Source organism: Pygoscelis adeliae, unplaced genomic scaffold, assembly GCF_000699105.1.
Source record: "Pygoscelis adeliae isolate BGI_AS28 unplaced genomic scaffold, ASM69910v1 Scaffold500, whole genome shotgun sequence".
NCBI lineage: Eukaryota > Metazoa > Chordata > Aves > Sphenisciformes > Spheniscidae > Pygoscelis > Pygoscelis adeliae.
In genome coordinates, this window is record NW_008823918.1 from 515,464 (window position 1) to 539,215 (window position 23,752).

General features: G+C 38.5%; 1 protein-coding gene across 2 annotated transcripts in view; it reads left to right on the forward strand.

The window, feature by feature from the left end:
* The window catches only part of LMO7 (LIM domain 7), a 75,826-nt gene that overhangs the window by 37,708 nt on the left and 14,366 nt on the right, over positions 1-23,752 (forward strand). Inside the window, exons 12-23 of one of the 2 annotated variants that reach the window (XM_009319553.1) lie at positions 2,067-2,184; positions 3,361-3,503; positions 4,825-5,266; positions 6,040-6,369; positions 9,336-9,450; positions 15,003-15,164; positions 16,541-16,725; positions 17,407-17,467; positions 18,522-18,578; positions 20,736-20,761; positions 21,073-21,177; positions 22,946-23,038. In XM_009319553.1, coding sequence (XP_009317828.1) covers positions 2,067-2,184; positions 3,361-3,503; positions 4,825-5,266; positions 6,040-6,369; positions 9,336-9,450; positions 15,003-15,164; positions 16,541-16,725; positions 17,407-17,467; positions 18,522-18,578; positions 20,736-20,761; positions 21,073-21,177; positions 22,946-23,038 — 1,837 coding nt within the window. Of the gene's footprint in view, positions 1-2,066; positions 2,185-3,360; positions 3,504-4,824; positions 5,267-6,039; positions 6,370-9,335; positions 9,451-15,002; positions 15,165-16,540; positions 16,726-17,406; positions 17,468-18,521; positions 18,579-18,731; positions 18,774-20,735; positions 20,762-21,072; positions 21,178-22,945; positions 23,039-23,752 lie in introns of both variants that reach the window. The other variant, XM_009319547.1, reaches the window with a different exon arrangement.

Here is a 23,752-nt window from a genome sequence, read left to right on the forward strand (position 1 = left end):
TACTTGGTGTTCTGTATTTAAATTAGGCTTTAAAACATTCAGAAATCTAAAGGAAGATTAGTAAATATTTTATTTCAAAGGCTGTACAGCTAGAATCTGAAAATAACTAACGACATGGTATTTATCATGGGATTGATGGATGTTCTGTGGTTATTTTATATACTCCAGGTTATTGAATCCTCAGTGGTAAACTTACTGGTTAGTGCCATGTGAACTTAGGCATTGTTTATGATGTACTCAAAGACTCAAAGAGAAATATTTTTCCACTACCGTGTGATGACATGTTAAGTATTTGGTTATGCATGGTATTCTAATTTTTTTTTTAAATGCACATTTATTTATTTAGTTATTTATTTTTACCCTGAGGCAAAACCTGGTAAATGACTAAACACTTTCAGAAGCAGCAAGAAATGTTTCAGAAGAAGTCAGATGTTAGGGGAGGGAGACTCAGAAGGCTCAAGTCACTAGTTAGATTTTGAAGTTAAGACTAGAACTGAAACTAACATCCTGTTCTTTGGTATGAATATACCCGTATTTAGGGTATATTGTATTTAGGTTTAGATTTTCCTATTTTGTTGCAGGCAGATATAGAAACTTGAGAGAGAGAAAAGGAAACCGTAGTCTCTTGAACTCATCTGGAACAATTTTGATACATGCAGTTCGGTTACCCAAAACCATTTCTACATGTGATATAACTTAACCATTAAAAAAAATGAGGAAAAGAACTGTACAAGAAAAGAGTTTCTGCAAGAGTGACCAGGAGTTTTTTGTTAAATTTGGCATTCTTCACATTCAGAAAATAGACAAGCAAACAGGTATAATGAGTTAATGCCCTAGCCTTTATTTCTAGAGGCCAAAGTCCAAAGTTTTATGTTACCAACGAAAGTGAGTTGGGCCTCTTGGGAGGAAGTGAGAGAGTCTGGTTTGTTAGTTCAGAGTTCTCTTGGTATGTAACAGATTATAGCAAGGCCCTGTGCTGAATCAGTTTTGTTTTTAACCTCATTTTCCATCGTATCAGAGGAGGGCCACATTTTCAAGTCCTTGTAACACATTTTCCAGTCTAGTGACCTAGAACTTGGTTACACCCCTCCGTCATTCAGATTTTGTTTGGGTAAATGCAAACAAAAGTATTTTGGGGAAGAAAAACCACAAAACAAAAAACCAGAAACCTAGCTTTCCTTTTATATTACAGCATTGAACCCTATGATGAAACACCTGCATTTTGCTTGGTGTCTCAGAAGCTTGTGGTCAGCTCTGAGCAGGATTCTTGTCCTATACCTAAATTAAAAGTCCTGTTATGTTTGTCACGGCAGTGTGAAAGAATAAAGGAGAAAATAGTATTGGAGAGAGAGGAAAAAAGCATGAAAGGTGAGCATCGAGGAATTCAGATTACAGGGAACTAACGAGTAGGAGTTCATGGGGGAAACTTGTAGCTGTGTTGAAGAAATTAGTGAGAAGATGGCTGTGTTAGCCATCCCGACTTGGATGGGAAGCATCAGGGAGGCTTGGGGAGGAGTAACGTAGGCTAGTGGGGCCTATGACATGCAAGAACTGAGCATTTAGCAGTGAATGACTTTTGTCTTTTAGAAATGTGCATCAATAACTAACTTGATTTTATGATTAGCCTAAGGAAGGAAAGAACGGGAGGTGATTCTGGGGCTGTTACTGGAGAGAAGTGGAAGGATGGGAATTTGGACTTGAGGAGGGGGGACATCTTTCAAAGATCAAAGAAAGGAGCAAGGTCAATAAAGAGAGTAACAAGTTTAAACAGAAGTAGCAGTCGAGTACGAGGAGCTCAATGTGAGTGATCAGTGTGGAGCTGCTGCAGAGCTGCTTATTCCCTTAATCTGATTTTATTTGCTCAAATCCGCAACTACTGACTTGAGTGCCGGCACTAGAGCACGTCCCAGCCTTGCTCGTTCAGCTGCCCGTGTGTTTTCTGCTCTATTCGAAATAACACTCAAGAGCGCTCAGTTGTACTAATACAAATCTCTCTCTCTTGAAGGTTTCGCTTGCGTAAATGATGTCTAAGATGTGATAAAGCCGAGTACTCTTTTTCTTTCTAGGAGTAAATCTTTGAATGATGTCAGCGCAGAGGAGCTGCAGTCATTGCGCAAAATCCGTTACGAAGAGCTACAAAGGATAAAAGAACAGTTACAAGAACAAGATCTAAAATGGCAAGAAGTGCGTGCTCCAAAAAAAGTCCTGCGGAAGGGCTGGGTGCCGCCTCCCTTCAGTGTCCCTAGAAAACAGGCTTTGGCATGTGTGCAGCAATCTATGGGGCTGTCTTCTGAAATGATCCATCTTATGCAACTACTAGTGGTTTTGCGGATGTCTGTTTAATGCAGAACTGAAATTACTTTAAATATCATCATAAGTATCTGATTAAAGCTTCAGGTTAAGACTTGTATGTATTGTAATAAAGGCTTCAGGCTTGATTTCTGTGGACATAAAGAGAAGTTAGGGCACAGTTTCATGTGTTATCTGAAATTTGTGAATACTTCTTTTGTGAAATGGTTGGAATGTCTGAGTATTTGATCCTTTGGGAGAAAGGAGGGAAATAATATTTCCTTGTGCAAGTTCTTGAGGCTTCTATCCCCTAATAATTCTGTCTTAAATCCAGCTTGTAAACTGATGTGGTAGCTTTGCACAGCATCATAAGGGTATCTGAAGACCTTTTCTTTTTTTTTTTTAAAAACCTCTGCTTGACAATGATCACCAACGAGAAGCTGAAGTTAAGAACAGAGCACCAAGCAAGAAGTTTGTAGTTGTTTGTTTAATGCGTCTCAGCCATCTCAGTTCTAATATTCAGTACGTCTTGTAACTCAGCTCTGGTATTTAATGGAGAATATTACCAGTTTACATTGCGGTTTTACAGAAATGAAGAAAATATAGAAGTATATGTTTTCAATTTAGAATTTAAGGCATGTTTATTCTCAAGCTAATGTATCAGTCTAACATAGTAGTGATTTGGAAAAAAAAATTAAAAATCCCAAACTCCAAAGCCTACAACAAAGAAATACAGATGGCATTTGCATTAGTTTTCAACTATGTCTCATTGGGTGAAGCATTCTAGAATAAAATTGAAAACGTTAAGGGAGGGGAAAAAGGGCAAAACATGTACTTTTCCACTTGTAGTCCAGTAATTACAATTGTTAACTTTAAGAGGCAGTGAGCCTGTAACCCTAACTGAAATATGAGAAACCCTTTTATCATTTAGGGGGAATGTGCGGGAAAATGTGGCCGCGATGCAGACATGCAAATAAAATCAGGACAGTAGGTAGCATGTGATGGGATGCTTCTGTAGATTTACGAGGTCTTGAGAAAATCTGATTGTATACGTTCATGTTATTCTTACAGGATCTAGCAAAATGGAAGAATCGCAGAAAGAGCTTCACTTCTGAATTGCAAAAGAAAAAGGAAGAGAGAGAAGAAATAGAAAGGAGAGCCTCTGAGGTGTCTGAAAGGAGTACCAAGTCACTGAAACAAATGCAACAGGAGAGGTAATGGCCCTAATGAGAGTATTATGTTGAAGAACTTAAATCTGAGCATTTTTATTCCCTTGAATTCTTGAGCAGCTTCTACTGGCAAGTTGCAATTGATTCTGCAGAGATCTCTACAATTTTAGCGGCAAATTATAGTGTAGAAATCTAGGCAATTGAAGGGCAGAATATGGTCCGCTAATGCATTGTTTTCACAGAATGTTAAACAGCTTTGCTCTATAAATGTTGTTTTACTCTGCTATCCATAAATAAATGTATTGAGAAGTCAGAATTTGCATCCACTTTAAAGAGATTAAAACAATAGTGTTGAACTGGATAATTGCCCTTTTTATTCTTGGATCAGCTTAACTGTTTCTCTTTCCTCTGCCACTGCATTTGCTATTCTTTTAGCCACTGTGGATAAATATAGCCAGAATTTTAATGTATATCACAGAGCTGTAAACTTTTACTTGATTTCCCCTCTATCCCCAATTGTTCCTCTGGGTATTCACAGAACAAGATTCTCTCCAAAGAATAAAAAGTGTAAACTGAGTAGCACAGTACCACTTCTACTGGTGACAGTCTTTTTGGTTTTTGCGGGTTTTTTTGTTTGTTTGGTTTTGTTTTTTTGTTAAATGCATGTATAGCTGAGATGAAGGGAATATGCACATGGCATGTATTCATAAAAGAGATTTAAATAAGTCTTAAAACAGAATGTTTTGAGTCTTCTGTATTTTTTTACTTATTTGTGAGGACAAAAATTAATCTCTTGAATAAAAATACAGATGCTAATTGTATTGAATGTAGTGCTTGTTCCTTTATGACAAAGGAATGAATAGCAGGAAAAAAAAAATAAAATCTGACCTTCAGAACACCATCTTATTTTGTTATCTAAAGTTCAGTATAGCATTTTCATAGAGCAGAGACATCAGCAGAGCTATACAGTTCAGGCAGTGTTATGGGACTACCTCCTCCCCATTCTTTCCTCAATAAATTATAAATTTCTGACGATATGTAACTTGAATAGCTATATCATTTTCTTGGCAAAGAGATTTCTGTCATGGTGGCAACCTGATAATTTGACAGTAGTACGCCTGAGTGTTACAGGAGTGTTGAAATGGGGAGGAGGGGGAAGAAGGTAGATTTTAAAAATATATCAAATATATTTTATATATATATATTAAAATACTAATATTTTTAAATGATGACGTTGATTTTCATTTACTGGAGACATGCTTCTCGGTTTATGCTCTGCCTTGAACATTCAGTAGTCGAAAGACTTAGGGCCTGCCTGTTTGTCAGGTCAGTTTGTCTGGTATTTTAATGCGTTCTGTCCCCATAGGGAGGACAGAGATCAAGACTCCTACGAGCAGCGAAAACATGAACGCAGATGGACATATTCACTGAATGACGATGTGTTTAGTGAAGAAAAAGCACCTTCCAGAGGGTCAGCAGCAAAAGATTACCTTTTGGAAGAAGATACCTCCTACAGCACTAAGGACAGCAAAAGTGCGCATGCTGCCCAACTGCGCAAGGAGAACCTGCCGGAGAGCTCGGCCGCTTGGGAAGCTCGCGCTCCGCCAAAGAGCCTGGCAGAGGAGCAGAGCTCGGCTCTTTTGTCTGCCCGCTACTCGGTGAATGCTCAAACTGGGTCAGCTCAGGTTTCAGCTTCTCTCCCGAGAAGTTACCAGAAAACTGATACCTCTAGGTTAACATCTGTGGTTACACCAAGACCTTTTGGTGTCTACTCAAAAGGAATCTCATCACTTCCACGGTCGTTCACGGTAAAATTCTGCTTCATTCCCAAAATTTGTAAATGTTGGGGTCTTGGATAGCTGGGGGAACAGTAGAGTTTTAACATTTTTGCTGTTTTCTAAAAAATCGTCTGCTGTTTTGATGAAGACTGTGTTAATAGAGCAGGCAATTCTGTTGTGGCTTTAGATGTTTGCTCATGTTTCTGTACTTAAAGGCACTCCTAGAAATAAGGCTGATAAATATATTTGGTGGAATAATCTTTTTATTACTTCTAGTAAGTCTCCTTAGTGTTCCTTATCAAAAACCCTGCCTTTGTTGGGTGTAATTGTGTGAAGCTAAGTTAATTATATTAAGTGTTAAAGACAAATTTTTCAGGTGATACGTTTCCTCTGCTCTGCTGACTTTGTTGAAATTGAAATTTTATGCTAGCCTAAAATTTGCCTGCTCAGTAGAGCACTGAAACACAGAAGTTCCCCCCACGCCCCCAATTGCTATGTCAATTTTCATAGCTGTTTCCTAAATCCCTATTTGTCTCAATTTAAAAAATGGTAAGAATGCAAATCATTCTAAGCAGATGCCTTTAACAAATTTATCTTAAAAAGTCTGGACTATGTATTCTGCAAGCACTTCAAGAGAAAAAAATATGTTGCTCTTCTTTAAAGTGAGTAATTAGTCATGGGTACAGCAACCAGAATTTGCATGAAAGGGAGAGGGTGTTTTGTTAAATATATACATTGCTGAAAGATTAGGGATTTTTTTTTTTTTTAAGCACATATTTACCAAGCTGTCATTTTTGTCCTAGATGGATGATACCCAGAAATACAATGGAGAAGTAGAAAAAGCTAAAAGAACTCAGACTTTGTTCACTAGCAGTTCGTTTTCACAACCAGACTCTGCACACCCTCTCTCCGCTAGTGCATTCAGAAGCAGAGGTGAGGAGGAGGAGGAGGAGGAAAAAGAAGGTGTTCAGTCAACACCTCCTCCTAGTTTGGCATTACCCGTAAAATCCCAAGACCAAGATGCTGGAAGCACTATTCTTAAACCAGAGTATTGCTCTCCCCCTGATTCTCTTTCACTTGCATCTTCTGCAGAAAATGTGAGTCTGCCAGAGCCTGAGGATTCAAAATCCCTGGTAAGTGTGGAAATAACGTGATTACTTAGTGTAACTGAATGCTACAGCAGAGTAAAATAAAAAATAAATAACATCTAATGCAAGTATTTTTTGGTAGTAAGAAAACAGCTCAAAGAACTACTACTTCCTTTGATTTAATTCAGGGGAAGGAGAATATTTGGAAAGAAAATAATTGGTTCTTTTGCTGCATTTTCCCCTACCCTTTATATGTCCTGTTCTTAATTTTATTTCTCTTTCTGATTCAAAATAGTTATCCTAAATATTGTTTGATGCTTGCAAAGTTTTTTGTTATTCTCCAAATTAGCACATTGTGTGCACAATCAGGTATGTCAGTTAGACGAATGATCTGAGCTGCTGTAGCATTCATTTACACTTCTAAACTGGTGGTGGAAAATAAAGATCAGCTTTTCAAAGGCCAGCCTTAAACATTAGTATCATACTATACTTTTTTCCATCTGTTGTGGCTTAGGCCCCCCCCCTTTTTTAATAGTTAATTACTTGAAATTAATCTAATTAATGTTCACGTTAACGAATTTTAAAGCAAATCACCATCTCTTTGTGTATGTGTTTATCCAGGAGTTGGGTCTTTCAGTGTTTTTTTTGAATATGTATCTTCAAATGCTGTTTCCTCCAATTGATTACATGTTTCACATGTAAAAAATGACCAGCAATAGCTTTAATTGTCAATACCTTTCTGTAACATCTGATGATGTGGTTCATACTCATTGACAGATGAGAGATTAATTCTTTGCATTCCTGATGCTGCTGTAAAAGTTAATTGTGCCAGTTGCTTGGGTGAGGATCATAAGACCTTGGATGCTGATCTATGAAATCACTTCCCACACCAGCTTTTTATAAATTCAGTCACTTTGATTCTTCTTCTAATCACGTGCGGAAAAGGAACACATTTCAGTTCAATACTCTTGATAGCCCCTGGCCATTGCAATGATATTATCATAATTTTTTGAAACTGTGATTGTTGTATAAGGAAAGTGATCACGATCATTATATTTTTTTCTGTGTTGTAGCAAAAACAGGCGGAGGAATTGCTGTTCTAATCAGTGAAAAGATGGATTAGATACGGGTTCTTTGTATCACTTTAAGCAAGCCAAATGAGAACAAAATGTATTAGGTCCATTTTTTTTTTTCCTGTCATTAGTCACAAGATTATAAATTGTCCTTCCTGCAAATGAGTAATGTGTTTTTTTAAAATAAAAAAATTTAAAAAAAAAAAACAAACAACAACTTGTGTTGTGCCTCAAACAAGCTATAACTTAAGGAATGCAAGTTCCATTTGGCATGTTTGTAAATCATTGCGAGACTTGAGAGATTGATACAGTTCACTAGTCATCAGGGTAATAACACCAGGTTTGTGGAGTACTAAGTGTTCTGGAGACAACCTGTCCAAATGATGAAGTTCAGTGTACAAAGTCGCACTACTCCTGTGAAGGAGGTAGGTTTAAAGAAGAGCCGGGTTGGGATGGCGGCAATAAAAATAACAACAACAGTAATTTCCAGGAGCACACTCAAATTCAAAAGCTTTATATGTGCTCTAGCCCAGTGTGCTAACCTGCCTATTAGTAGATTCACTTTTAAGGTACTGTTACTCACCTAAGGACTTGGGTTGTATGGGAGCATTTGCAAGCTAGTAGCTGGGTTGTGAAGAAGGGACTTAATTTCTACCCTGGGCTGTAACGGGGAGTGTTTTGCCAGTAACATTCCTGTAACACGAGGTCGAAACCTCAGGATGTTGCCTTGCAATGTTGTTGTCTTCTGCACCCAGTGCTCAGGTACTGCTGAAGCCTCCTCTGGCTGCGTCCTGCCTGGAGACTTTGGCTAACTGCATCTACTCGTGCAGTGCTCCCCGCAGCTGCCTGTTGCATCCTACTGACATAGGAGCTTTGTGGAATTGTCTTAGATACCTAGAGTACTAAATATTTTAAGTTAGGGAAAATGAATCCCACCCTTCAGGAAAGCTGGTTCGCTAGGCAACTAAAATGTAGGTGTACGTTTAGTACACCAAATTTAGTGCACATGCAGGGGTCTCCTCCATGCACGTGTTGCTGGAATATATCTATTTTAAGTGTTTGACAGAAAAAGTCTATAACATTTTTTTTTTTCCCTTTTATAGCAATGTCAGTTCCATGATAATGAAGTGAATAGCATGCCTTTGGGTATTTTAATTGTTTTTTAATGAGTTCACATTAAAACGTTAATGTATGCAACACATGTTTATAATGTAGTGTGGGATTGAAAGCAAGTGCTCCAAAATGTTTTTCCCAATCAAATATTTCTGTAGTTTAAAATGATAATGTTAGGTTTTGATTCAGATTTTGAAAGCATCTTGAAAGTCCACTAGAATGGAAGATCTGGATTCTAGCTAATTCTGGGATTAGTTTTATTATCTAAGGCCTCCAATACAAAATCTGTAGCAAGCTAGTAGTATTTCACACAAAATTGAAAAGATGATTGTTCACCCAAGTAAACCAAGTTGCAGCATTGAGCCTAAAGGAAACTGATGATGCCCACTGTAGGATGTGCAAGAAAAAGAAAAAGATTAATTACTGTTATCTAGCTTTTTCACATATCTGTTTGACTGATGCTCTCTCAGGAGGCAGTGCGTTCCACAAATTCACAAGACTATCCATGAAGACCCTTTTAGGGGTTTAGTTTCCTCAAATTTCTTACATTTTGTAGCATTGTGTTACAAAACATTTAAAATAAGAGAAATGCACAGCTAAATATATGTGTAGAGAAAATATAACTGTAAACTGAAAACATACCTGTTTGAATAAAAAAAAAAATGAGTTAGTTAACTGCTTCAATACTGTTTCCTTTGTCTATGATGCTAATAATAGATGATTAAAGTGCATGTTGTGAGCAGCCTCACTTATTTAGAAGATAAACTTTCCCTCATTTAGATTCCTGTGATACCAGATACTGTAGTGTCATGTTTTATTTTTCAGGAACAGTACAGTGAAATGAGAATCAGTATAAACCAGAGACCTGGCCACAGTCGCAGCTTTGGGTTTACAACAAATTGGAGTTCTTCAGGGGCCTTTGTACAGACAGTTGAAGAAGGTAAATGTGTATTAACTGTACAAATTTTTGTTCTTATGTTTAATTTGCAGAGGCTTCTGAATTAAGGCATTTGCTGTTAAGAACGCTGCAAATATTTTGAAAAATCAGGTGGAGAATTGAAAAATAAATATTTAGTTTGTGAATGTTTTTCTGTGAATCCTCATCTCTTGAAACAGGTTGAATTCAGAAATACCAAAACCACATTTTCCTAATCAAGGACACTTCTATAACCGCTGAAAAGGCATAAACGTGATTACTCAAACGTTCACCAAGCCCCTTACAGAACAGCAGTAAGGGGCACATGCAGGCTTCTAATATCCAGATTGTTCCTTTCAGCTAAGTTTAAAAGATTTCACTTCATATGGTTTGTAAACACATGCAGAGGAAACTTAGTTAGGAGTTCGTATTTTTATTTCAACTTTCCCATTCTTAGTCATGTTGAATTTTGGAGGCAGTTAATATTTTTAAGCAGTTGCAACTTCTAAATGGATTTCCAGTGCGGTTTTTTTCAGATGTGTTAATACTGAGAAAAAGCAAACATTTTTGTCTTGAAATGAAACAATAAACACACAAAGTTTATTTCTAAGCTTTAGTAGTCTTCTGCAGAGAACAAGCTCAGTTTTCTTAATTTAAAAAACCAAAACAGAACAAAAACCCCAAGCAAATCGCATGTAATGCTTGTTTTCTGAACAGTGATCTTTCCCATTGCCAGTAATACTTGAGGAATATTGAATTGTGCCCTTTCTTCTAGCTAACACAAGATCATTCTGAGAAAGGAGAAATAACTGGAAACTTCTCATTTAGTTAGCCCTTCATTATGCTTTCCAGAGAGGAAAAAAAAAACATTTAACAGCACTTACTGAGCAGCCTTATTTTATTTATTTATATATTTTTATTTCAAATTCAATTTTTAGACCTCTCTTCACTATAGCTTCTCATAATTAGATTGTAACCGTTAATATTCACTTTGCATGTAGAATAACTTCCCATTTGCTTTGCCTGCTGCTAGGCTTCTGGTTTAATTTTGTTACTTGGAGGCAGAGGTCTGTCTCTTTGCGCTGCCAGCTGTAAATGGGAAACCTGAGGGCAGTGAATGTTCCTGCTGGCCATTCACGAAGGTCCGCGTGGGCTCTATCCCCAGCTCTGTAGGCAAGGAGAAGGTGAAGGCCTTGTGGCTGTTACCTTGGTTATGCTTCATTACCATTCTTGCAAGGAAGGGCGCAAAGTGTAAAGACTGAATGGAGAATGGACTGTATCTTGGTATTCCTGTTCATAGCATGTGTTTAACATCTTTTTTTTCAACAACTGACTCACGTTGTATCCTTATTCAAAAGCTGTAGCTTCCTTTAAAGTAAAGAAGGATGAAAGAGGTGGGCAGCCTGTTGAAAGAGTAAGATGTGCTTTCAGCTGGGCGCTTCTGAATGTTGCATTTCCTATTTTTAAGGATAAGTCATAGGATAATTCAGGTTGGAAGGGATCCTGGAAGATCACCTAGAGCAAACCCCTGCTCAAAAAAGTGTCAAGACTGAATTCAGACCAGGTTGCCTAGGGTCTTACCCAGGTGGGTTTGAGACCCTCCAAGGATGGAAACTGCACAGCCTCTCTGGGCATTGCATAATTATCCTCTCAGAGAAAGTTTTCCCCACATATCCAGTCAGACCAACCTTTGTCTCGGATTATAACCACTGTGCTGTGTTCTCCTGCCATGAATTTCAATAAGGAGCAGGCTTTCCCTTCTCAGTGACCTCCTGGTAGGTATTGGGGGACTGCTGTTAGGTCCCCCTGCAGCCTCTGTTCTCCAGGCTGAACAAGCCCATACCCCTCAGCCCCTTCTCACAGGACAAGTGCTCCAGCCCTGACCATCCCAGTGGCCTCCCATGAAACTTGCCCCAGTTTATTGATGTGTCTCTTACAGTGGGACACCAAAACGGGACACAGTATTATTTATGTGGCCTAACAAGTGCTGAGTGAACAGGCCCAGCCTGTACCATCACCGGGGTTAGTCCATCCCAGGAGCAGGACTCTGCATTTGCCCTTGTTGGATGTCAGGTTCCTGCTCTGAACGGCAGCCCTGCCCTCCAGCGTATCAGCCACCCCCTCCCTTTTGGTGTGGTTTGCAAACTTGATGAGGGTGTGTTTCACCTCCTCCTGGTTATTGGTGAACATGTTAGAGAGGACAGGTCCCAGGATACATCCCTAGGGAGCTCCACTTGTAACCAGCCTCCAGGCTGAGTATGAACCATTAACCGCTACCCATAGAGCCTGACAGCCCAGCCAGTTTTTCACCCATCTGGTCGTTCTGCCCTGTAGACAATACCATCTCAACTTTGATACCAGGATACTGTGGAAGATCGTGTCAAAAGCATTATTAAAGACAAGGTGGATGGTATCCACCAGTCTCCCTTCATCCACAGATCTAGTCATTTCATCCTTGAAGACAACCAGGTTGATCAAGCGCGATTTAGGTTTGGCAAATCCATACCAACTGTTCCCAGTCACCTTTTTTTCTTTCATGAGACCAGAAATAGCTTCCAGGAAGACTTTCTCTGATTGTCTTGATATACTTGTCATCCTAACTAACTATATGATTTTCTTAAGGTGATAATCTGCATTTATCTTTTTACTACTTATAAATGACTCTGTGTTCTACGTATGCTTTTCCTTCAAAAAATTGTTAAGAAAACTACTTGGTAAGCAAAATTAACTTCTTATAAGTGTTCTCAAAAAGCTTAATAAGAGTTAAGCTTGTAACACATGCTTCAGTGCGACTCATTTACTACATATAAAAGAAGATAGCACTCTTTTTTTTTTTTACAGGAATTTTCAAGCTTTACGCTAAAAATTAGGTAAACAGAAAGCCTTAAAGTCATTAATCTAGACATTGTTCTGCCAGCTTCCCCAGTGCCATATAATCTTTATTGTTTCAGTCCTTTCCCTTTCACCCACCCTATCTGCAATCATTTTTTGAGATGATGTTGATGTAGGAGTGCACGTCTGCGATCAAATGCTTGCAGGCAAGTAGGACAAAGTAAATTTGACCCACTTGCTTCAAGTTTTAATTTTTTTATATGACTCTGAGCTAATATTTATCCGTTGTAATAGCAACAGATGGGGATAGGTTAAGATAACTAAATACACATGGAAAATGTGTGAATTTGATTGGTTTTGTTTTCATTGAGGGGTGGTAAGAAAGAAAAATCTTTTACGTTCACGGAAATTTATGAAAAACAGCAATACCTGTTTTATGTAATGTAAACTAAATCCTCTATACAGAGAGGATATATATGTATAAAGAAAGTGTCAGTAAATACTGTAGTCTTGGAGGAACTGGACAGAGAAAGGCAACTGGCACCATACAACTTTTGGCACCTGAATTGCCGGCTAGTCTCTGTAGACTTCTCTGGAGGTGAATTTAGGCGCCCTGGTTTAGGCACCCCGGTTTGCACTCTTGAAGCCCTTCTAATCACAGACTGTAGAGGCAGTAGAGGAAGAGTAGCTGGCAAAGTTACGTGCCAAAAATTGAGCGGTGTAAGTTGTCCTGGCTGTGTTAGGTCTACATATGCAATCTAGAGACTTATGCTATTCATTCAAATCTGTATGGTCTGGATGTGTTTTTCTGGTGATATTGTAGGAGGAACTATGCAATCTTAAATTTCCTTCCTTTCCTAAAATCTGAATTGGTAACCCACTTTTTCCCTCACGTGCTTACCGTAACTGAGGTGAGGTACTGTTCTTGCCTCTGAACTGGGTCTCATCCCAATCAAATTATCTGAGTAAAATGAACACCACCTTTTTTGGTTCCTAGGGCTCGTTCTATCACAACACAAAACAGGGAAATTACCGGTTCTGATGTCTTTCCTTGATCCTAAAGCATTCCCTGTACCATGAGCATAAAGTTCAGTCTACATGTAGTCAAACTATATGGTACTAAAGATCTTAGATTTTGAAATCAGACACAATTCCAAATGTTGTATGATGTTGTTGAAAAAAGTAACTTCAGTGGTAGTATCTTCAATAGTATCCTTGGTAGTACCTTCCATTAATAGATTGGAAAATCCATTAATTCTTTAACATCTTCCTGGCTCTAAGGAGATGCACATTTTTTCCAGTTTATTGCCCATGTTTTCTTTCTCCAGATGAAAACCCTACCTTTTCTTCTATGATACTGCTTAAAAGTAATTGGTGCATTTTGAAAATTTTACTGATAACTGATAATGGAGTTTTTAGTCCATACTTTAAGAAGAATGCAGAAAAATCGACTATGGAGCCATGCTTTTCTAGCATAGTAGTTAGTGTTGGTTTTTAGTGAACTATGATGGATCACTTTTTGGTGCAGTATTAGGAAACATAATATTTCTTCATTTCTTAACTTCCTGGGGCGCCAGGAATCTTAAAAGCTATTTGAATCCTTAGTGGATGATCCAGACTTCTAGCAGCATTTTACTAGTGAGTCAGAAGAAGGTCAGGATGAAGCATACGGTGTCTAAAATTCTTCTGTCATGCTTGTCCACATTTGTTTCTGATAATGTAATATAGCATTGTTCTTGGTACATTTTAAACATGATGTGTGGATTTCACTACTTACTTCGGAAAACACTTCCATTGTGTAATTCAAATTTGTTTTATTTTATTAACGTGAGGATTTATTGTGCAATCTCTAACTACATTTTCACTTAGCTTTTCCATTTTATATTCTGCTAAGGGAATAATTGTTAATGGAAGAACCATTCAGATGTAATTCATAAAATCTTACGTAGGCAAGTCTGAGTTTCTCAGCTTATCCATTTTCTGAATTAAATAGAAAAAAGGTTATTGACTGATCCTGTATGCTCTCTGTCCTTAGGCTAGTGAGATCACTTGCCAATGTTTAGTCGTAGATGAAAAAGAGTATAAAGTGCAGCCTGTCTTGCAAAGTATCAGTAGAATTCAAAGTCCAAGCTGCAATAAAATTTGCTCTTAATTGACAAAATAAGTAGAATCCAGAGAAGTCTAATGGGACAGCACCCAGCAATATCTTGAGTCCAATCACCAGTCAATTCAGAGCTAAGAAACTATTTTAGCAAAGCAGTAAAGCAGCATGTTCTTGTCAGTAGAGCCCAGAAAATGTAAATAAGAATATGAGAAAGCCAGCTTCTACTGGAATTAACAAAGTGGAAGCTGGGTTTTTTTGCAAATAAGAGGATTACCCAAACATTGGCTGAATTTCAGCTAATCGTTGGCTACAGACACTGTGGTGCTGCCTCTCTCTCACTGTTGCAGATTATAAAAGGTGAGTTAGTGAAGGCGAGAGTGGGCTAGCCAGAATGTGAACGCTTGCAAGTCCAAAAGACTGATGTTCTTTGTCATGTTCCTAAGTTTCAAATTGAAACATTACTTTGATATTAACTGAGTTTACTGACCTTATATTACAGTGTAGTAGATTTTTCGAAGACTTTCTGAATATCCACCAATAAGCATTTCTTTGAATGGTATCCCCCTCCCCAAATATCAACTGTGGTAAAAATGTAATTGTGAGTGGGGACATAATTTTATTTTTCTCCTGTTTTCTGCAGGTAGCCCTGCAGCACTTAGTCAGCTGCATGCAGATGATGAGATCATTGCTATCAACGGCACAAAGGTTTCACGTATGGACTATAGTCAGTGGGAGGAAGCCATCGGCAGAGCACTAGAAACTGGAAACCTCGTCATGGATGTCAGACGATATGGAAAGAATGGTGAGTTGTTTTCGTCGGGCAGATACAGTATGCTCTGTAAGGCAAATAAGCTTTGTCTCTGCTGTACCTGACAGCTGAGAGTCCTTATTACCCTTACAGTAGTAATATGTATCTAAGCTAAGTAGTTTGCTAGCGTGTCCGTTGCATTTTAACACAACTTCGCTTTTTTTAACTACTCGTGCATTAGAAATGTCTTGACAAGCAAGTCTACAAAGCATTGAACTACTGACCTCTCTCTTGTGCTTTGGCCTGTTTCTGAGAGGATGCACAGGTAAAAAGGTGTGCAGCCACCACACAAGGGGATATAACATTTTCTTTCCTGCCATACCACAAAAATGAAGAGGGGCTGGTCTCTAGAGGGTAGTAATTTTTAGAGCCTCTCTCCCTCAATCAGCAGCTCCCTTTCTTCAGGGAAGGAAGGTCTTGTGTTCCTTTCTTCAGGGAGTGTTTCAGGTGGCGTATGAGCTTGTGGGTGATGTAGCACCTCTCTGCTATGATTTTGGTCATTGACCCGAATATTGTGATGCTGTAATCTCTCCAGAATGGTACTACCTGTTCTGGCTAGTGAGCGTTTCCATCCTGGCCGAAGGCTTTGTAGCGTCTCTAGACTTGCCATGGGTTTAATCAGGATACCCTTTCAAAGTTCCAAAATAATTTTTCCAGAGTTGGAAGTGTGACCAATGACTTCTTTCACAGTATAAACACAAAACATTCTTTTAGTGGGAAGCTAGGTAGAATAAGTTAACTAGCAAGTGGGAAAAAAATAGTGAGGTGAGGAAGAGACAAGAAACAAATCACAACTGCTACAGGGCCTAGCACAAATGAAGAGTGAGATTAGTGGAGAACAACTCACTGAATAAATTTTAGGTAGTGGGAGGGGAGAAACGATGGAGTCTGAGAGAAGACAATCATTTGTCTTCGCCTCATCAGTTTTGCTAGTTTAGACTGCTGTTTTCTTTTTTGCCCTCTGTGCTTCCAGACAAGCACGGACATGACAGTGACACTTCCTGGATAGTGTATGAGTCAAATTGTACCTTGTGTGAGTGAAGTTGGAAGAATTTTCTCGATCCTTACTAATGCTAATGAAGAGTTTCCAATGAATACTAATTGCTCTGTAATGTTGAGCTGCTGTAGTCCATATTAGCAAAACATCTGGTAAACTTTTACCTGGCTTATGACTAACACTTGCATTTTTGGGAAGGCGGTCTGCTCATAAAAGCCCTTTTTCCTGTCTTCACAAATTCCACCTGATTTGTGTCTCTCCCTCTTCTGTTATGTGCTTTTTTGTGTTGTTTTAATGTGTTTTCACTAACTCTTGTTCTGTTCTTTGACATTACTGTCTACGTTAATTTCTTGATCCTCCACATACCAAAAAGATTGGGGCAAAGACCAGCCTTCCCTGCCACATGTAAGGCATAAAATCCTCAATCTCACCAGTATGGCTACCAACATTATAGGTACATCTGAAAATAAATGGATTGATGCAACTTCTGGAGAACACGTTTCAAATGTTTCCACCATATCAACAAAAAGAGATTTCTCCAGCAGCCTTCGAAATTCTGTGAGTATGTTTTTGAAGGGTCATGGGATTTGGGGGGAGGAAGACAGTAAAAATGTACTCCCCCCGCCTTGATGGGGGGAGGATGGAGAAAAGACCTTGGAAATCTTACTTTTGCTTGTATTGCTTAAGGGACATAAAAGATACTGCAAATACGGAGATGTAGCTACGTACTTATTAAAGTAAATAAGATGTTTTAAAGACTTGCTACTGTCCATTCATGAGTGGGCATTGCTAAGTGATATGTATTAAAATACTTGCAGACTATGTTTTAACTAAAATGTATGGAGTGTTTATTCTTTAGAAAAGACTTCTACCTCCATTATTAGTGTAAATGAAATTTGCAGCTCTGAAGGACAAGGGTATACGTGCTTTCAAATTACTTGCGAATAACTCCCTGCCTGCCAAGGAGCTGAAACAGGAAGATCTCGGCTTCTGGCATTTTCTTGCAAACTAATGGTTTTTATTTCAGCCACTAATTCACAGCTGGTTATTGATCCCCTCAAATGCCTGCAGTCATTTTAGTATATAATACACTCAGGAAGTTTTAGGTAGTTTTATATCTTTCTGTGGAAAGTGTTCTGAAGTGTTTTATGATATACAGTTCTTGTCAGGGGAGACGTGTAATTGGATAAAATTCCACAAATCTAATGAACCTAAGCCCTTTATTTTATATTTTTTCAGGATACAGAAACAAAGTTGACAAATGGAATGCAAGGAAATCTTGTCTCTAGAGAGCAAAGAGGTAAACTACCGTTGCTTTTCATCCGCTATTTGTGTGGGTTTGGAACAAGCGCAGACACTAAACCTGTAATCATCGCAAGCTTCATACAGTGGGCGAAGCGAGACCTTAATGAACTGAAAGCTGGACAGGTATCAGAGAGGCCTAGTAGCATCCAAACTGGGTGTAGTTTGCTTCCACGACGTGCTAGGCAGTTGGAGAACTGAGAACAAAGCAGTGACACCCTGCCCCCCCTCCTTGGCATTAGGGGTTGTAAATTCGGTGTGTAGTAGGGGTGAAAGAGAAGGAGAAGGCACACAGTTTATTGTAGTTTCCACTGCATTGTGTGGAGACTGAGTCAGTATGAGTATCAATTTATTTCACTGCCCAGGAAGAGTGTAAAGAGTATTCAAATTTTTTTTTTCCTATTTCAGTTATGAGGTTTTGGGGGTAGTGGTTGTTTTACTATTATTATTTTACTTTTATTCCTGGAGAACGATGTTGATGGTTCTGGTATGAATAATAATTACTTGCGATGCTATGAACAGTTAATAGCCTTACTTGATGACAGTGAGAGAAACCAGGTACATAGACTTCCTAATGGAACAGTAATCCTTAAATGGGAACTTTTTATTTCATTTTATCTTTAATGTGCATGGTGATTTATAAAAGAGTTCCCCCAAGAGATCATTTGCCCTCTGGAGATGCCTTTCTGATGACATTGAATGGTGATTAGGCTCCTCAATCCAATTTGGCATCTCGGTCGAGGTGGCTTAAATTAGACAGGGAGAATCTTGAGTCCAAGTTTGACGCTTGTACTGCTGTTATAGTTGGACATCGTTAGTGATAAAGTGAAATACTAATCAGTATATGACGTAACCTACTAAAAACTGTATTTGTTACTATGAAAGATTAGATCTCCTTTGTGTTTCAGGGGCTTTTTATTTTTCTGAAGTGGTGTTGCTGCAGATTGGAGGTCTAACAAATGTTTGTTATCCAGTGGTGATAGTCATTAAAAAAAAAAAGAAAAAGGCAGCACCTCATTGACTTGTTTGTATTCTTTGTATTTTTCAAATAGCATCTGAACCTATTTCTTTGAAAAACTTAAAAAGACGGTCACAGTTTTTTGAACAAGGTAAACCAAAGAGCTAACATTTCATGTACTTCCATGAAATTGTTCCTGCTGCCCACTCTTCCTAACAAGTCTGGTGCTGGGTACTATACCTCTTCAGAATTGTTTGTTGCGGTTACAATGAAGCAACGTAATTAATTTCCCTTCTTTCCCCAGGGTCATCAGGTTATTCTTACAATTCATGGGTCTACCTTTGTGGTAATGGGTCTTTGTGTGTTCTCTTATATCTATAGCTGTTTAAATCTCTTTTATGTTGTTCATACTTTTTTTTCACTGGGTAGGAGTAAGAAGGATAGCACTCTCTGTTCAGGTTTGCTACTACCTACAAAACAAGAATAACGCTGCATATTCCAGCAGAGGCTTAGCGCAGATCTCAAAGAGCTGTTGATAAACTCAAATCCAGAGTTAAGTATTTTATCTTGAGTTGCAGCTCTATGCTTTCATCTAAATTGGTGGAGAAAAGCAGCTGCTGGCTTTCCACTATGTGGTGATGTCACAAGATCCCAAGATGACCAATATAAATTTTGAATTGAATATGCTAGCTTTTAAAGGCAAAAAATGAGGCACTCAATTTTGGTTTTGTAGGTTGCTTTTGGGTGTTTTGCATGTCACAACTCACATACTTCCACTAATGTTGTATGTCTAATGCTGTCTTCAGACTATGTATGCCTTGCTGTTTTGCTGTAGCCTGAAAGAGTGAAATTCTGGCCCACTGGAAGTTCAGTGTGAATTTTGCCAGCAATTTTAGTGGAGCCAGGACTTTCCCTTCAGTGGTGATGGCTTCTGTTTTTTCCAGAAGTGATATGTGAAGTGCCACAGCATAAATCTGTGTTTGTGGTTCTGTTTGCTTTTAAATACTTCTGCTGCATTGTTTCTGCAATATGGTGGTATTTTGTTGTTAGGTGGTTTTTTGTTTTGTTGGGGTTTTTTTGTTGTGTTTTTTTTTTTTAAAGGCTGGCTATGAAGTTTGGGGTTTATTTTAATAAATTTTATAGTGACATTGAAGTATTTCACTTGTGCTTGGGGGCAGGGGGAGAAGGGCGTATTTCTAGAGTGTACGCTCAGTACAGCTTTATTTATTACAGTTTAATTTTAAACTTTTGACACTTTAGCTTTACAATGATATGAAAGATTCTTCTTTCTAAACCTGTACAGGCCAGCATAAGCTTACAGGGGTGAGAGAAGAGAGGAGCAAAGATAGGTGCTGCCTATGCCTCCCTTTAGCATCTCCTGGCGCAATTGCAGGAGATCAAGTCTATTTGTCCTATTGTCACTGTGGCTGTTGTGATCTGATAATGTAGACAAAATTGTGCATATATAGATTGGACACTAGTCTGTGACTCATTAGATGTCTTTTGTATTCTAAATTTGACCTTTTCTCCACTTCATGTGGTTATACTTCAGAAAACTGTTGCAACTTGTTGCTTTTATGCATTTTTTTCAACTGAAATTTAGACAGCTAAGTAACAAGTACACTAGCAACAAACAAAAATAGTGATGATGCTTGGGAAAGGATTATACTTAAATTTGTGCTTCTCCACGTTTTCTTGACTTTTAATATATTAGCATAATACATGTCTCTCTAATAATCATCTTGGCACAAGCTAAGACCAAGCATGATAGCCTCAAATAGCATAAAGTTTGTGATGCACGGTGACATGCTCGCCAAATTCAAGTGTGCTTTTGGGAGTAGGAAAGGAGGACAGTTGGAAAGGGAAAATACATGGGTTTGTGGTAGAGAAGTTGCCTGTGGATGTCTATTGCTCTTAATTCATGTCAAGGGCTGTAGGTGAGTAGCTGCTCTACCCTGGAGCAGCGTTCTGGTTATTGGTCATGCTAAACAGTTGGGTTTCATAATAATAATAGGAGAGGTGTAGCAAAGAACCTCTGTATTGCCACAGTGGGAGATGTATTGCTAATTCAAGCAATTGCTGATGGCACTTGTAAGCATGTAAAGCTTTTAAACAATTGCGCACATTAGTTGAAAGCACCTAATGAATTCTGACCTCAAGTAAGGTCAGTAGGGCAAAATGCGAGCATGGCTTACTAGGGAAGCAAAAATTAGTCTGAAGCTCGGACTTTCCACATTTACACAAGTCTTGCCGTAGTGAGTATGTGTGGTCCTAATGATTTCTGGTTTTTGTCTTCCAAATCTCACAGGAGGCCCAGAGCCTGCAATGCCTGATGTAAGTACTATTTACAAACTACTATTTAGTTGTATAGTCCTGGTCTTTTCAAGAAGCTCACTGCTTTCTATTGCTTTTTATACTGCTTTAAAGTTGTGATCAAATCTGAGAGTACTAAGATTTTTCTAATGTGTAATGGAATGGTTGCTTTCTGTCCCTTTGAAGAAAAGGCTAATTTAGGGTCCTTGTCACTACAAAGCTGTAGTGTTTGTAATGGCTTTTATTTCTCACTTTAAAAAAATACGTTTTAAAATGTAGAGTGTTGATTACATGGAAGAAGATAATATTATTTCATTTCTGTGCTCTATTAGCTCCCAGTCCCATCCATTAGTGCTCCTAGTCGTCGGGTTTGGGATCAAGAGGAAGAACGAAAACGACAGGAAAAATGGCAAAAGGAGCAGGACCGTTTATTGCAGGTATAATTAATCTTCATAATCATAGGCTGGCAATCCCTTGGGTGCAGCAACTGTTAGGGAAGAAGAGTAACACGTGGCTCCTGCAACTCTTCTTACTGATGGCCTAAAAGGACTTTCAGATACGTTTGCTGGGCTGTACAGTTACACACACTAGCTTTTATTCAGCAAAAAGAGGACAATGCATTAGTGAGTTACGAGAAATCAAACCCAGACTGAGTATTCACCTCAGCCAGAAGTGTTCAGTCATCACAAGGCTAGCATGCTCTTACTGGTAACAGAATTTAAAGGAGAACCAAAGACCTAAAGGGCAGTAGTCTTCACTTTTGAATGAGTTTTATTTTTTCCCCTTAAGAAAATTGTCTCTAGAATGAGTTTTACCTTCAATTAGCGATACTGCCTTACATCTAGAGATGAAGAGAAGGCAGCCAGTGCCATATTTAGATGCCTGCTAGCATCCTGTCATTTAGCAATCAGCTAATCAGTTGGAATCAACCTGGTTCCCAGGACCTCTGTGATTCAGAAAGCTGAACCTACTAACTCAAAACCACCTTGATAACCAGTTGCCAGAGATGGAGGGAAGTGTTGCAGAGGTAAGGCGCGATGTTTGTCATCTTAGGATAGCACAAAAAACCAAGCACAAATCTCTGCAAATGAAATTAGTTATCTAAAGTCTGTTGGCTAGGAGAGGTGTCAGTGAACGTCATTTACTCTGCACAAGCAAGCCCTCTTAATAAGTTTGGTGCATTCAGCAGACAACGGTGATGACAAAGTACAGCTTAGCAACTCTGTTGCTTTTTGGATGTTTTCGCTTTTGTCATTCCTTTCAGCTTACAAACTCTGCAAGGCAAGAGCTGTGCCTTCCTAAACATATTTGTGGTCTCTGTTATCGTTTGGGTGCTCCATTTGATGCCTGAAGAGATGGCTTTAAAGAATGTAAACCTTGGCTCCCCTTTCTTGAGAGCAATCTCAGCCCTCTGCCATAATTTTTCTTTTCTTTGCTTCTGCTTTTTTAGTCCTGAAGTAGTAAATTTGGCCAGAGTAATAATGTTCTTTCTCTTCCCCGTGATCCCAGGAGTGAATTTTAAAATAACAGAGAAAGGAAGCAAAGTCTTTCTTTGCTCATTTCCAACATCTTAGAAGGAATACTTTTGACATCATTAAATATTTTGTTTTTCCCAAGACTTAAGCAGTGACTGAAAAAAACACTAAAACACTTATTGTGTACCTTGAGTAACGCCTTAAGACATTGCATTGGTTTCATACCAAATCCAGTCATAGAACAAACTTGGAATCCAGAAATGGGTTTTTGTTTAGATAAGCTTCCAAAAGACCAAGAGTTCTTGCTCAAACCAAATTACTGCCTCATATTTCACTTACTGATCACTTTATATTTACCATATTAATGTGCCTAATTCCAAGTTAAATATAATCACTCCATCTTTCAAGAAATACCTTAGTTAGCTGATTTTTGTTCAAATGGGAACTAAACTGTAAGATGGGGAATACAACAGATGTGAGGTCAGTTGTTATGAGACCTAGCGTGTAATAAGCCTGGATTCTCTAAAATCAATTGCAGAACTCCTTTGGATTGTATTTGAGCCAGGATTTCATTCACTCGTGGCAGACCTAATGTCCTAGTGTAGCTCAAGCGTGTTTTTACCATGCTGGTCTGTTAAAAAAACACATTAAATACCAGTAGTACATTTTAATGCAAATAAAAAATACCATGTTTCTTATTTGCATGTTTAACTTCAATCTAACCTAACAGGAGAAATACCAACGGGAACAAGAAAAACTGAGGGAAGAATGGCTACGAGCTAAGCAAGAAGCGGAAAAAGAGAGCTCCAAGTATTTTGATGAGGTAGGCTATGAATATGGCTTCACCTTTGACTGTTTAGTTTCATGATGGCTTTTTCCCCTAATAGTAGATGCATGCAAGAAGGCAAGTAATTTATTTTGCTATGTCATTTTTCTTCTCATTTTGGAGAAGAAATTGTTGTCTATGACTTGGTAGAAAGAGGTTGCAAAAATGGGAAGGAAAGAGTAAATGGGATGTTTTGAGACCTGTTGAATTTGACTTTTTTCCTTATGGATTGGTTAGGTAACTAACACCAGAAATATGTTGGCAAAAAGTTAAAACATATATTAATTTTTGTGACCAGAATGAAATGGTTGTTTTTGCTGTATGTTTACCTCCTGATGCTACTTGTTGGAATTCTGCTTCAATGTTTCATCATGAGGCATGTTCGTAAGTGCCTGGCTTGTTACTGGCAACCAGTTCATCCTATCTCTGATAAATTTACATGTCAAATCACTTCAGATTTGCTATCATATGTTTCAAAATATTGAATGCCTGTAGTTTCTCTAGATGTTGACTTTTGTGGCTGGTGCTTATGGGAAGACGAACAGGCTTTTTCCTGAGTGTGGGAGGTGTCTGAGATCTCTCTTGTCTATTGCTGTGCAAGCGCTGCTTCAGGCATCCTAGCTAGATCAGTTGTGTTTATGCAGTCACGAATAAGTAGACTGTAATTTAAGGCTTAGGACTTCAATAATAAAACTCTTTGAGCTGTTAGAG